The sequence below is a fragment of the Oncorhynchus masou genome, chromosome 30 (genome assembly GCF_036934945.1).
Source record: "Oncorhynchus masou masou isolate Uvic2021 chromosome 30, UVic_Omas_1.1, whole genome shotgun sequence".
NCBI lineage: Eukaryota > Metazoa > Chordata > Actinopteri > Salmoniformes > Salmonidae > Oncorhynchus > Oncorhynchus masou.
The window spans coordinates 3066262-3081679 of record NC_088241.1 but is presented as its reverse complement, the minus strand read 5'-3'; the positions used below and the strand labels follow the sequence as shown (position 1 = coordinate 3081679).

General features: G+C 42.6%; 1 protein-coding gene across 1 annotated transcript; it reads right to left on the bottom strand.

Annotated features, from left to right (window-relative positions):
- Positions 1 to 135: 135 nt before the first annotated feature.
- On the bottom strand, positions 136 to 15181 carry LOC135521801 (ras-related protein Rab-13). Its single transcript, XM_064947537.1, has 7 exons — positions 14509 to 15181; positions 13694 to 13754; positions 6743 to 6803; positions 6378 to 6455; positions 3568 to 3657; positions 3222 to 3287; positions 136 to 2988 (listed from the first exon to the last, which is right to left on the bottom strand). Exons 1-7 carry the CDS (start codon positions 14630 to 14632, stop codon positions 2869 to 2871), a joined length of 600 nt encoding a protein of 199 aa, XP_064803609.1. The 5' UTR covers positions 14633 to 15181; the 3' UTR covers positions 136 to 2868.
- Between the last annotated feature and the right edge of the window lie 237 nt (positions 15182 to 15418).

Below are 15418 nucleotides of genomic sequence, written 5' to 3'. Positions count from 1 at the left end.
TTTGATTTATTCATGAAACTGTGAAGGTTTGGAGAGTGGGAGACAATGCACTGATTCCTGTAGGCTGAGATACACTATTTTAGTGGGAAAGACAAGAGTGATGCACCAACATGTATAAGCCTACAAAACAAAAGGTTTCTTTTTGACAGTCTTTTATTGAATAGGCTAAGCAGCGCGTATGTAAAATACATTGATCATAAGATAATTGATCAGACAAGGAATGGTGGATGGGGTGAACATGTGTGTGAAGGAAAAGAGGAAAGGTGAGGGAGGGGACAGTGAGATATCAGAGTAAACACACAGGGTGCATCATCGTAATAGTCTGGAGTAGCTTCTTCCCAGTGGAAGCCACTTTAGAGAATTGAAATGAACCCATAGACAGAGAAGCTTGCTGGCACAGTAATGATTATGTAGTGTCTGGCATGGGAAGAGACATCATTCCTTCCTTCAGTGATCACTGATCTGACACGTTTGGATTGGTGAGAGTATCAAGGTGGAAGTCTTGTCCAACCACAGTACAGTAAATGATATATGGAGAGATATATTTGCAAATCTATCCAGTAGTACATCAGTGATTACCTCCAGGGGTGCATTGGACCAGGGCCCTGGTCTGTCTGAAAGAGGAAGGAAGGGTGTTTCTTTTTTTAACAAAGCTGTTGAACAGGTGCATGAGATAAAGAGTCCGTTTGTCTATCAGATCAGAAAGGGTCAGTTTGTCCATCAGATCAGAAAGGGTCAGTTTGTCTATCAGATCAGAAAGGGTCAGTATGTCTATCAGATCAGAAAGGGTCAGTTTGTCTATCAGATCAGAAAGGGTCAGTTTGTCCATCAGATCAGAAAGGGTCAGTATGTCTATCAGATCAGAAAGGGTCAGTATGTCTATCAGATCAGAAAGGGTCAGTATGTCTATCAGATCAGAAAGGGTCAGTTTGTCCATCAGATCAGAAAGGGTCAGTATGTCTATCAGATCAGAAAGGGTCAGTTTGTCCACCAGATCAGAAAGGGTCAGTATGTCTATCAGATCAGAAAGGGTCAGTATGTCTATCAGATCAGAAAGGGTCAGTATGTCTATCAGATCAGAAAGGGTCAGTTTGTCCATCAGATCAGAAAGGGTCAGTATGTCCATCAGATCAGAAAGGGTCAGTTTGTCCACCAGATCAGAAAGGGTCAGTATGTCCATCAGATCAGAAAGGGTCAGTATGTCTATCAGATCAGAAAGGGTCAGTATGTCTATCAGATCAGAAAGGGTCAGTATGTCCATCAGATCAGAAAGGGTCAGTATGTCTATCAGATCAGAAAGGGTCAGTATGTCTATCAGATCAGAAAGGGTCAGTTTGTCCATCAGATCAGAAAGGGTCAGTATGTCTATCAGATCAGAAAGGGTCAGTATGTCTATCAGCAAAAAAGAGAACATCTCGTCCCTCTATGTCCAACTCTCATCAGCATCATTCCATCCCTGTCTCTATGACACTTGCTTTACTCATCTGTTTTTGTTCCCTTGCTTCATCTATCCATCTCATTCTCTCATCACTCCTCTCCTCTCATATTGCACTTCCCTGTCTCCCTCTTCCACATCCTTAGTCAATCCATGTACCACACTTTATGTAGTAGAAGAATAGTTTACAACATTCACAACCCAGATCACTCATCTTTACGTAGTGTGGAAAACACAGGCAAAATTACAATTTAGGGTGAACTATCCCTTTAAGAGCATAATGTACCATCACCATAGTTACAGCATATAGATCTAAACTTCCGTCACGCTCTAGAATGCCCCCTGTGCTCCTCCTAAACACTATGAGCTGCTATGAACATAGAAATAAAACAAATGGAAAGGACTGTCTGTGTGTTGTCCTAATTCAAATTCTTTGGCTAGGACACTGAAAAGTGATTCTATGGCAGCGATGCACAACTCAGGTCCTCGAGGGTCCCCATTATGGTAGTTACCTTTAATGTTACAGTAATACCTGCTGCTTTTTGATCTTGTCTCTCCATCAGGAACTCATTTCCATCCGAGGAGCCCAGTGATTACACTCTCGAGACAATCTACTGTTACATCAACTGTTCAATCAAAAAGCAAGAATGCGATTGGCAGTTTGACTGAAAGGTCACTTGTTAATGTTCCTGGTTAATCAAGGAAAAACAATTCCTCTGAAATAGAGAGATAGAATGAAACACAGCAGACTCTTGTTCCATTAAGGAGCTGTGCACCACCACTCTACAGTGTGAAGTCCAGAGCCATGGGATTACAGAGTTCAGCAAACTCAGTTTGGGATTTAGAATTTGATCGACCACCATGTTGGTTTCAAAAAATCTAGTTCAACAGATCATTGTAGAAGGAATTCATTTTGGAATGTTGTGTCATGGAACATGTGGAGCCAACATGGAAAATGTTTTCCTGAACTCTGTATGGCTCTGGTGGAGTGTAAACATACCATGTCAATCAGTCAGTCACCAAGACAACAAAGCAATTGCAGGAGATTGAAGACAGTTGATACAAAACATGTTTTGGTTGAAATCAAGGTGGTGTTCATCCTATTCTTTAAACAAACCACTGGATATTCCTCTGTAAAATGCCCTTGGACCACCTCAACATAGTTACATGGTCATTAAAAGTGCAATCCAGAAGTTTGTTTTCTGGTTTAAAAAAAAGTGTAGTTAGCACTTTTTAAAGGGGAGGGGGAAGTAAATGAAAACATTTGTATTTTTTCTCAAGTCAATAGTTTATGAAATTGATCTTGTTGCCACAGGGGACAGAGAACTTGTGGATTGCGCCTTTGAAACCCTTTCCTTTGTAATAATATTGTTCCTATATGTGATAGTTCCCTCGGGCAACGAAGAGTCAGCAAGGACAGGCCAGCTCTGCCTCTACAGTAGGAGACATTTGGAGGATTTCTTCTCAGCGTTGGTGATTTTGACCTCCCGACCTGTGGGGCCCGGCTTCTTGCTGGACTTCAGTAGAATATCTCGAGCCAAAGCCATAAAAGACTACAGAGAGGCAGGAAGAGGTGGAGGGAGAGAGGGGCAGAGAAAGGGTAACAGTAGGTGAGAGGGGGTATGGGGATTTATTAGGCTATGTGGCACATGTAACCTGTATGAAAAGGACAACATATCGCCCATATTCCCCATGTGAAATGCATAATAAAGGACCAGATAAAGACAGACTCTGTGATTGAATAAAGGACATAAATAAAATATCTAAAATAACATATTTATCTCACCTCATCGACATTGATGCTGGCCTTTGCACTGGTCTCAAAGAATCTGATCCCATGATCCTTTGCCAGCTGTCAACAACAGAAGACAAGTGTGATTACAGCAGGATATGATGTCACTTCCCTCTCCTAATCAGCAGTGTTTATGCCACGTTCAAAACAACTGGAAACTCAGAAAAATACGAGGTCAAATCATGACGCCAGTGATCTTCAGGTTGAAAAGTCGGAGCTCTTCGCCCAATGATCCACACATCCATTCATCCATCACTAACATCTGCACATCAGTGTCAATATCATTGAAAGAAAACACTTCATAATCAAAACAATGATCATAAAAATGGTTGAGGCTCACCTTTTCCCCCGTTTCCTTGGATACCTTCCTCTTGGCCTCAATGTCACACTTGTTAGCTAGCAACATCCGGCTGACCCCCGCTGATGCATTCTGGGGGATAAAAGATAGGGAGTTGGCATCCATTTTATATTTCAATGATGTATCCCTCATCTTCTGCCCTTAGTTCTGCCTCCCCAAGCACCCTCTAGGAGAGGCTTTAATTCAGCTCTAAATTGGAGCCACGTCTAACTCTTGGTTCAGATGGGAAATCATGAACTCATTTGAATATGTTCACTTTGAACTTATCTTTGTTAACTCTGCAAACAAATGTAAACATGTTTCTGGGAGTGCAGTTGTATGCCCCGTTATTCACTAAAGGAACCCCCCTAGAAAACAGACTAACATCTAGTCTCAATGTAACCCTTGTTACTGTGGTTTACAGATGGCAATAAGAAGTCTGGTCAATCACAATAATGTCCTGTACAGTCATTCCATAAGACTGTCTGTCTAGGGGTTGTTTAATGTCCTGTACAGTCATTCCATAAGACTGTCTGTCTAGGGGTTGTTTAATGCCCTGTACAGTCATTCCATAAGACTGTCTGTCTAGGGGTTGTTTAATGCCCTGTACAGTCATTCCATAAGACTGTCTGTCTAGGGGTTGTTTAATGCCCTGTACAGTCATTCCATAAGACTGTCTGTCTAGGGGTTGTTTAATGTCCTGTACAGTCATTCCATAAGACTGTCTGTCTAGGGGTTGTTTAATGTCCTGTACAGTCATTCCATAAGACTGTCTGTCTAGGGGTTGTTTAATGTCCTGTACAGTCATTCCATAAGACTGTCTGTCTAGGGGTTGTTTAATGTCCTGTACAGTCATTCCATAAGACTGTCTGTCTAGGGGTTGTTTAATGTCCTGTACAGTCATTCCATAAGACTGTCTGTCTAGGGGTTGTTTAATGTCCTGTACAGTCATTCCATAAGACTGTCTGTCTAGGGGTTGTTTAATGTCCTGTACAGTCATTCCATAAGACTGCCTGTCTAGGGGTGGTTTAATGTCCTGTACAGTCATTCCATAAGACTGTCTGTCTAGGGGTTGTTTAATGTCCTGTACAGTCATTCCATAAGACTGTCTGTCTAGGGGTTGTTTAATGCCCTGTACAGTCATTCCATAAGACTGTCTGTCTAGGGGTTGTTTAATGTCCTGTACAGTCATTCCATAAGACTGTCTGTCTAGGGGTTGTTTAATGCCCTGTACAGTCATTCCATAAGACTGTCTGTCTAGGGGTTGTTTAATGTCCTGTACAGTCATTCCATAAGACTGTCTGTCTAGGGGTTGTTTAATGCCCTGTACAGTCATTCCATAAGACTGTCTGTCTAGGGGTTGTTTAATGTCCTGTACAGTCATTCCATAAGACTGTCTGTCTAGGGGTTGTTTGATGTCACTGTGCATAATGGCTGATTCTTCTAAAGAATGTTAACATGTTTCTATATTGAGGACCAGGACTGTGCCTCCAATGTCAGTGGAGAGACCGCTACATAATTTCTGCTCCTCGTGCTTTTCTAAAAGTCATCCATCACTGACCAAGGACTAAGGAAACAGTGGCATGAGACCCTCTGGTAGTGTTGCTCATGTCTCATTTTATTGTTTCAAATCCTTCCTAGAGGCCTGAGAAAATGCTGCCCTCAGTTTCTTTCTGGCCTGTGTCATGTCTTGTCAGTCTTGTGTTCCCCTGTCAACAGTCAGTCTTGTGTTTCCCTGCCAACTGTCAGTCTGTGTTCCCCTGTCAACAGTCAGTCTGTGTTTCCCTGCCAACAGTCAGTCTGTGTTCCCCTGTCAACAGTCAGTCTTGTGTTCCCCTGTCAACAGTCAGTCTTGTGTTCCCCTGTCAACAGTCAGTCTTGTGTTCCCCTGTCAACAGTCAGTCTTGTGTTCCCCTGTCAACAGTCAGTCTTGTGTTCCCCTGTCAACAGTCAGTCTGTGTTCCCCTGTCAACAGTCAGTCTTGTGTTCCCCTGTCAACAGTCAGTCTTGTGTTCCCCTGTCAACAGTCAGTCTTGTGTTCCCCTGTCAACAGTCAGTCTTGTGTTCCCCTGTCAACAGTCAGTCTTGTGTTCCCCTGTCAACAGTCAGTCTTGTGTTCCCCTGTCAACAGTCAGTCTTGTGTTCCCCTGTCAACAGTCAGTCTTGTGTTCCCCTGTCAACAGTCAGTCTGTGTTCCCCTGTCAACAGTCAGTCTGTGTTCCCCTGTCAACAGTCAGTCTGTGTTCCCCTGTCAACAGTCAGTCTTGTGTTCCCCTGTCAACAGTCAGTCTTGTGTTCCCCTGTCAACAGTCAGTCTTGTGTTCCCCTGTCAACAGTCAGTCTTGTGTTCCCCTGTCAACAGTCAGTCTTGTGTTCCCCTGTCAACAGTCAGTCTTGTGTTCCCCTGTCAACAGTCAGTCTGTGTTCCCCTGTCAACAGTCAGTCTGTGTTCCCCTGTCAACAGTCAGTCTGTGTTCCCCTGTCAACAGTCAGTCTGTGTTCCCCTGTCAACAGTCAGTCTGTGTTCCCCTGTCAACAGTCAGTCTGTGTTCCCCTGTCAACAGTCAGTCTGTGTTCCCCTGTCAACAGTCAGTCTGTGTTCCCCTGTCAACAGTCAGTCTGTGTTCCCCTGTCAACAGTCAGTCTGTGTTCCCATGTCAACAGTCAGTCTGTGTTCCCATGTCAACAGTCAGTCTGTGTTCCCCTGTCAACAGTCAGTCTGTGTTTCCCTGTCAACAGTCAGTCTGTGTTTCCCTGTTAACAGTCAGTCGGTGTTTTTCCCTGTCAACAGTCAGTCTGTGTTTCCCTGTCACCTCCTTGATGCTCTTCATCCAGTTCTGAATGTTCTCGTAGGACTTTTCATCTGTGATGTCATACACCAGGATGATGCCCTGAGAGATCACGGGAGACATGAGTCAGACAAAAATAAAACATTGTGCAATTCAAAATCAACCTGATGGATGTAAGAAATTTGATACTAATAGTTCCAGTCATAACCTTACACCCATAATGTTCTCATATCTTCAAAGGTGAAGAGAGAGAGAAGGCCCATTTATGCATGGTGCTAAGATGCCCCTTTTGTCCTGATCTTGTCCACATTCTGATTGTGCTCACAGTTTTAGACAGGTGTAGATGATTAAATCACGTGTGAACTGATTGAGAGAGTTGAGAGACTCACCATAGCTCCTCTGTAGTAGGCTGTAGTGATGGTCTTAAACCTCTCCTGCCCTGCTGTGTCCCTGAAAACAGAATACATTAGGGAAAATGTTTCACCTTCTTCAAAAAGTAGCTCTTTGAACACCCTGGAGTACAGATGTAGGATCTTAATTGGAGCCAGTTTGCTACAGCAGGAAAATAATCCTGCAGCAACAGGAAATGTGAATTATTATGTGGATCATAATTAATGGACATTTTTGTAGAGGTTGATACATTTTCCATACAGGTAAATCAAGTCTGAAAGTGGAAATTACACATTTTAGAACCCTTTTTAAAAATCAAATGCACTGCAAGTTTGCATTTCATGCTTTGCAGGAAGATTCTCAGCAACAAAAGCATGATCAAATTAAGATCCTACATCTGTAGTAAGCACTGAAACTACTGCAGATGTGTCTGTTCTTTCTCTACACATTTCCTGTTTTTCTAATGCAGCACCTAATTCAAAGAGTACAGTGTTTACACATACATATCCAGAGCTATACAGCCTTCACACAGGCGTGTCCAGCACATCATTTATCCACGCTTCTGCAAAAACATTACGCTATGGTCACACTAATGTTCTCACAGCACAGAACGTACAAGTTCCCCACCTACACACTGAGCTATGGTCAGCAAAGGAGGTTGGTGACACCTTAAATTGGGGGAGACAGGCTCGTTCTAATGACTGGAGCGGAATAAGTGGAACGATAACAAATACATCAACCACATGGTTTCCATGGTTTCCAGGTGTTTGGTGCCATTCCATTTGCTCCGTTCATGCCATTCTCCCCTCAGCAGCCCACTGTGATGGTCAGTACAGCATATCCCCCCTAGCGGCTCAAGTCAGGATTTGGGGAGGCTAACCTGATCCTGTATCAAAGGACAACTTCTACCAGGGGTGTGGAATCCACAGAGATGAGACATGCGTATGTTTCATGCCAATTCAATAAACTCTTTATGGCTGCTTCAGACTTCATGTCTGACTGTATGATAACTCACTGGCATTCACTGATAAAACATAGGTGAAGTCATAGCCTACACCAAAGGCCTTGCCAGTCAATGTCTCAGTGTACTCAGTGACATATGCCAGAGATACACTATATATGAAGTATGTGAACATCTCTTCTAAAATTAGTGGGTTCGGCTATTTCAGCCACACCCATTGCTGACAGGTGTATAAAAATCGAGCACAACGCCATACAATCTCCATCGACAAACATTGGCAGTAGAATGGCCTTACTGAAGAGCTCAGTGACTTGGCAACGTGGCACCGTCATAGGATGCAACCTTTCCAACAAGTCAGTTCGTGCTTGAGCTGCCCAAGTCAACAGTAAGTGCTGTTATTGTGAAGTGGAAAAGTCTAGGAGCAACAACGGCCATGAAGTGGTAGGCCACAAAAGCTCACTGAACGTGACTGCTGAGTGTTGAAGCACGTACCGTGTAAAATTGTCTGTTGTAACACTCACTACCAAGTTCCAAACTGCCTCTGCATAAGAACTGTTCATCGGGAGCTTGATGAAATGGGTTTCCATGGCCGAACAGACTCACACAAGCCTAAGATCTCCATGCATAATGCCAAGCGTCAGCTAGAGTGGTATAAAGCTAGCTGCCATTGGACTCTGGAGCAGTGGAAATATGTTCTCTGGAACGATGAATCACACTTTACCATCTGGCAGTCCAACCGACAAATCTGGGTTTGGCTGATGCCACGACAAAGCTACCTGCCACAATGCATAGTGCCAACTGTACAGTTTGGTGGAGGAGGAATAATGATCTGGGGCTGTTTTTCGTGGTTCGGGTTAGGCCCCTTAGTTCCAGTGACATTTTGGATGATTCTGTGCTTCCAACTTTGTGGCAACAGTTTGGGTGAAGGCCCTTTCCTGTTTCAGCATGACAAAGCCCCCGTGCACAAATCCAGGTCCATACAAAAATGGTTTGTTGAGATTGGTGTGTTAGCACTTGACTGGCCTGCACAGAGCCCTGACATCAACCCCCATATTAATGCCCATGAATCTGGAATGATATGTTCAACAAACAGGTGCCCGCCCACATGCTTTTGGTCACCGCAAGCCTACCAGACGAGCTAAATGCCTTTTATGCTCGCTTCGAGGCAAGCAACACTGAAGCATGCATGAGAGCACCAGCTGTTCCGGATGACTGTATGATCACGGTCTCTGTAGCCGATGTGAGCAAGACCTTTAAACAGGTCAACATTCACAAGGCCGCAGGGACAGATGGATTACCAGGACGTGTACTCAAAGCATTACCAACTGGCAAGTGTCTTCACTGACATTTTCAACCTCTCCCTGACTGAGTCTGTAATACTTACACGTTTCAAAACAGACCACCATAGTCCCTGTGACCAAGAAAGCGAAGGTAACCTGCCTACAAGATTACCGCCCCGTAGCACTCACTTCGGTAGCCATGAAGTGCTTTGAAAGGCTGGTCATGGCTCACATCAACACCATCATGCCAGAAACCTTAGACCCAATCCAATTTGCATACCACCCCAACAGATCCACAGATGTCATTTCTATTGCACTCCACACTGCCCTTTCCCACCTGGACAAATGGAACACATATGTGAGAATGCTGTTCATTGACTACAGCTCAGCGTTCAACACCAGTGCCCCAAAAAGCTAATCACTAGCTAAGGACCCTGGGAATAAACACCTCCATCTGCAACTGGATCCTGGACTTCCTGACAGGCCACCCCGAGTTGGTAAGGGTAGGCAACAACACATCTGCCATGTTGATTCGCAACACTGGGGCCCATGTTGAGTCCCCTCCTGCACTCCCTGTTCACCCACGACTGCATGGCCAAGCACAACTCCAACACCATCATTAAGTTTTCTGACGACACAACAGTGGTAGGCCTGATCACCGACAACGATGAGATGGTCTATAGGGAGGAGTTCAGAGACCTGGCAGTGTGGTGCCAGAACAACAACCTCTCTCTCAATGTGAGCAAGACAAAGGAGCTGATTGTGGACTATAGGAAAAGGAGGGCCGAACAGGCCCCCAAAAACATTGACGGGACTGAAGTGGAGCGGGTCGAGAGTTAAGTTCCTTGGTGTCCACATCACCAACAAACTATCATGGTCCAAACACACCAAGACAATTGTGAAGAGGGCACGACAACACCTTTTCGGCATGGGTCCCCAGATCCTCAATAAGTTCTACAGCTGCACCCTCGGGCAGCAGGTAGCCTAGTGGTTAGAGATTTGGACTTGTAACTGAATGGTTGCATGATCAAATCCCGAGGTGACAAGGTAAAAATCTGTCATTCTGCCCCTGAACAAGGCAGTTAACCCACTGTTCCTAGGCCGTCTTTGAAAATAAGAATTTTATCTTAACTGACTTGCCTAGTTAAATAAAGTTAAAATAAAAAAAATCAAGAGCATCCTGACCAGTTGCATCACCGCCTGGTATGGCAACTGCTCGGCATCTGAATGTAAGGCGCTACAAAGGGTAGTGTGTACAGCCCAGTACATCACTGGGGCCAAGTTTGCTGACATCCAGGACCTCTATACTAGGCTCTGTCAGAGGAAGGCCCAAAATATTGTCAACAACTCCAGTCACCCCAGACATAGACTGTTCTCTCTGCTACCGCAAGGCAAGCGGTACCGGAGCGCCAAGTCTAGGACCAAAAGGCTAAAAAAGTTAACAGCTTCTACCCCCAAGCGATAAGACCGCTGAACAATTCATCAAATGGCCACCAGGACTATTTACATTGTCCCCCTACATTTCCTGAACTCCATTGTTGGTTAAGGGCTTGTCAGTAAGCCTTTCACGGTAAGGGCTACACCTGTTGTATTTAGCACATGTGACAAATACAATTTGATTTGATTTGTAGTGTATATTGCAGCTATTGCATACTGGGTTGCATGCCTTTAGTCTAACACGACAAATAAAATCACAATCTTACATTCTTAAGGTCTTGTACTACAATCAGTGAGTGGTGACCCTTTGAGTGACATTTGAACAGAAAACCCTGTCATAAACAGTTGGTTGTTTTGGTAAAAAGGGAGGTTCCTCTTTCCCCTGAGAAAGAGAAGTAGACACACGTCCATAACACACGAGGAGTTGAATAAAATCTGTGTGTCGGTCCCATAACTGTCATCACTCTTCGAGAGCAGCAAACAGTAGTCCTAAATGGAAACAGTAGTCCTAAATGGAAACATTAGTCCTCAATGGAAACATTAGTCCTCAATGGAAACATTAGTCCTAAATGGAAACAGTAGTCCTAAATGGAAACAGTAGTCCTAAATGGAAACAGTAGTCCTAAATGGAAACAGTAGTCCTAAATGGAAACAGTAGTCCTAAATGGAAACATTAGTCCTGAATGGAAACAGTAGTCCTAAATGGAAACATTAGTCCTAAATGGAAACAGTAGTCCTAAATGGAAACATTAGTCCTGAATGGAAACAGTAGTCCTAAATGGAAACAGTAGTCCTGAATGGAAACATTAGTCCTAAATGGAAACAGTAGTCCTGAATGGAAACAGTAGTCCTGAATGGAAACAGTAGTCCTAAATGGAAACATTAGTCCTAAATGGAAACATTAGTCCTGAATGGAAACAGTAGTCCTAAATGGAAACAGTAGTCCTAAATGGAAACAGTAGTCCTGAATGGAAACAGTAGTCCTGAATGGAAACAGTAGTCCTAAATGGAAACATTAGTCCTGAATGGAAACATTAGTCCTGAATGGAAACATTAGTCCTAAATGGAAACAGTAGTCCTAAATGGAAACAGTAGTCCTCAATGGAAACAGTAGTCCTCAATGGAAACAGTAGTCCTCAATGGAAACAGTAGTACTCAATGGAAACAGTAGTCCTCAATGGAAACAGTAGTCCTAAATGGAAACAGTAGTCCTAAATGGAAACATTAGTCCTGAATGGAAACATTAGTCCTAAATGGAAACAGTAGTCCTAAATGGAAACAGTAGTCCTGAATGGAAACAGTAGTCCTAATTGGAAACAGTAGTCCTGAATGGAAACAGTAGTCCTGAATGGAAACAGTAGCCCTAAATGGAAACAGTAGTCCTAAATGGAAACATTAGTCCTGAATGGAAACAGTAGTCCTAAATGGAAACAGTAGTCCTCAATGGAAACAGTAGTCCTAAATGGAAACAGTAGTCCTAAATGGAAACATTAGTCCTGAATGGAAACAGTAGTCCTAAATGGAAACAGTAGTCCTCAATGGAAACAGTAGTCCTAAATGGAAACAGTAGTCCTGAATGGAAACAGTAGTCCTGAATGGAAACAGTAGTCCTAAATGGAAACAGTAGTCCTAAATGGAAACAGTAGTCCTAAATGGAAACAGTAGTCCTAAATGGAAACAGTAGTCCTAAATGGAAACAGTAGTCCTAAATGGAAACAGTAGTCCTAAATGGAAACAGTAGTCCTGAATGGAAACAGTAGTCCTAAATGGAAACAGTAGTCCTAAATGGAAACAGTAGTCCTAAATGGAAACAGTAGTCCTAAATGGAAACAGTAGTCCTAAATGGAAACATTAGTCCTAAATGGAAACAGTAGTCCTAAATGGAAACAGTAGTCCTAAATGGAAACAGTAGTCCTAAATGGAAACATTAGTCCTAAATGGAAACAGTAGTCCTAAATGGAAACAGTAGTCCTAAATGGAAACAGTAGTCCTAAATGGAAACAGTAGTCCTAAATGGAAACAGTAGTCCTAAATGGAAACAGTAGTCCTAAATGGAAACAGTAGTCCTGAATGGAAACAGTAGTCCTGAATGGAAACAGTAGTCCTAAATGGAAACATTAGTCCTAAATGGAAACAGTAGTCCTAAATGGAAACAGTAGTCCTGAATGGAAACATTAGTCCTAAATGGAAACAGTAGTCCTAAATGGAAACAGTAGTCCTAAATGGAAACAGTAGTCCTAAATGGAAACATTAGTCCTAAATGGAAACAGTAGTCCTGAATGGAAACAGTAGTCCTAAATGGAAACATTAGTCCTAAATGGAAACAGTAGTCCTAAATGGAAACAGTAGTCCTGAATGGAAACAGTAGTCCTGAATGGAAACAGTAGTCCTGAATGGAAACAGTAGTCCTGAATGGAAACAGTAGTCCTGAATGGAAACATTAGTCCTAAATGGAAACAGTAGTCCTAAATGGAAACAGTAGTCCTGAATGGAAACAGTAGTCCTGAATGGAAACAGTAGTCCTAAATGGAAACATTAGTCCTAAATGGAAACAGTAGTCCTCAATGGAAACAGTAGTCCTAAATGGAAACATTAGTCCTAAATGGAAACAGTAGTCCTAAATGGAAACATTAGTCCTAAATGGAAACATTAGTCCTAAATGGAAACAGTAGTCCTGAATGGAAACAGTAGTCCTAAATGGAAACAGTAGTCCTAAATGGAAACAGTAGTCCTAAATGGAAACAGTAGTCCTAAATGGAAACAGTAGTCCTGAATGGAAACAGTAGTCCTCAATGGAAACAGTAGTCCTAAATGGAAACATTAGTCCTAAATGGAAACAGTAGTCCTAAATGGAAACAGTAGTCCTAAATGGAAACAGTAGTCCTAAATGGAAACAGTAGTCCTAAATGGAAACAGTAGTCCTGAATGGAAACAGTAGTCCTAAATGGAAACAGTAGTCCTAAATGGAAACAGTAGTCCTAAATGGAAACATTAGTCCTAAATGGAAACAGTAGTCCTGAATGGAAACATTAGTCCTAAATGGAAACAGTAGTCCTAAATGGAAACAGTAGTCCTAAATGGAAACAGTAGTCCTAAATAGAAACATTAGTCCTGAATGGAAACATTAGTCCTAAATGGAAACATTAGTCCTAAATGGAAACAGTAGTCCTCAATGGAAACAGTAGTCCTAAATGGAAACATTAGTCCTAAATGGAAACAGTAGTCCTAAATGGACCTTTCATTCTGTCTTTGCCTGGATCCTCTTCTCTTACCAGACTTGCAGTTTGACTTTCTTTCCCTCCACGTCTATCGTCTTTACTTTAAAGTCGATGCCTGAAGAAAGGATGGGAGGATGACAGAGAGAGGGGAGGGAGGAGGTCGACAGGAAGGGAGGGAAGACAATGAGTTAAATTCCCACACACAGTGCAGCAAATATAGGTCATGCCAATTAAACCATTTTGACATGCATGGAGGGTGAGACAGGCATTCTCAATTCATCAAACTTTCACTGGGATAGTAAAGTCTGTCTAGCTCTGCCCCATATATATATATATATATATATATATATATATATACACACACAAACACACACACACAGTCTCTGGGTTTGTTATTGTCTGGGTTTCCTGCAGGACAGGGACGGAGAGAGGACAGAGAAGATGGGCGTCTTAAACTGTGAATTCCAAGGGAGGACAACCATTTTTCTGATAACGAGAGACTGAAAAGAGATAGGAGGAATGGGGTAGGTGGACCCTCTGGGTAAAGTGGGGGAGGGGAGAGGGGGATATGGAGATATATATATATGGAGATATAGAAACAGCAGCACAGCAACAATGTAGGTGAACTACAATAGGGATATCAGATTGAGCTATAGAAGGACAGCGATAGAGACGTGTAGAGACATGAACACAGCAGAACTGGAAACGTGAGATAACTGCGTGGTGAAAGTGATAAGACCGTGGCATTATATGTTGCTGATATAATGGTGCCTATATCAGCAATGACAAATTTAAAGGGTGGCTGAATATTTTGGGGCCGATTAGGATTTAACCGATTAAATGAGATTTCGTAGAGCTCGGCTACATACCGATAGTTGATATGTAGGTTGAGTTGAAGTTGTCCTCAGCAAATCGAATAATCAGACATGTTTTCCCCACTCCACTATCTCCGATGAGTAATAATTTGAAAAGGAAGTCGTACTTCTTCGCCATAATGTCTTTCAAAGTTTTTGGTGAATTATCAGAAACTATGACCCTTTACAAAACCAGTACACTTTCCAATGTTCTTCTTACACTTATTTGTAACGTTTAAGAAATGCCTTAAAAAGTATTGCTCAACATACACGAAGGTCAAAATTATACTCTCATTTATCCTGGGGAGTTTCTGCTTTTCTTTAGCATAAAATCCGCTTGTTTTCCCTTTCCCTTGAAAACTGTCACCGGTAAATACGGTTCTCCCCCAATGTCTCTTTTGGTCCGAGAAAAATCAAACAGAACGCTACAAGTTAAAAACGAAAGTTGGAACAAACGCTTCGGCACTTCAATGGGCTATACAATTCTACAGCGCCGCAAAGCTTTGTTAAAATCCATTTATCAAGCCAAAATGTCAAGTTATTTTCTTCCAAAGGCCGATTAACATACACCCATTCCACACAGACAGGGCTACGTTTTCGCCCCAAAACTTTCTCCTGCCGAAGTTCACGTAGGATTACGTAGAGAGGGAGAGGTTCAGTTATTACAGTGGAGGGAACAGACTGAAATGGGACAGCAGGAATGGCCGATACTGCTTATAGACAGCAGAGGGCGCTCGACCATATGAAGAAAGTATTTTAGCTGTGTGAGAGACACGTACTGAAATAAGTCACAATATCTCTGTATACGTGTATCCTTAGTACCATATTTCTTTTCGTCGATACAACAACGAGTAACAAACCGGATTTGACTGACAATCAAATGAAAAGATGAGGTGGATGAGAAATATAAAATTGAATGTCTCTA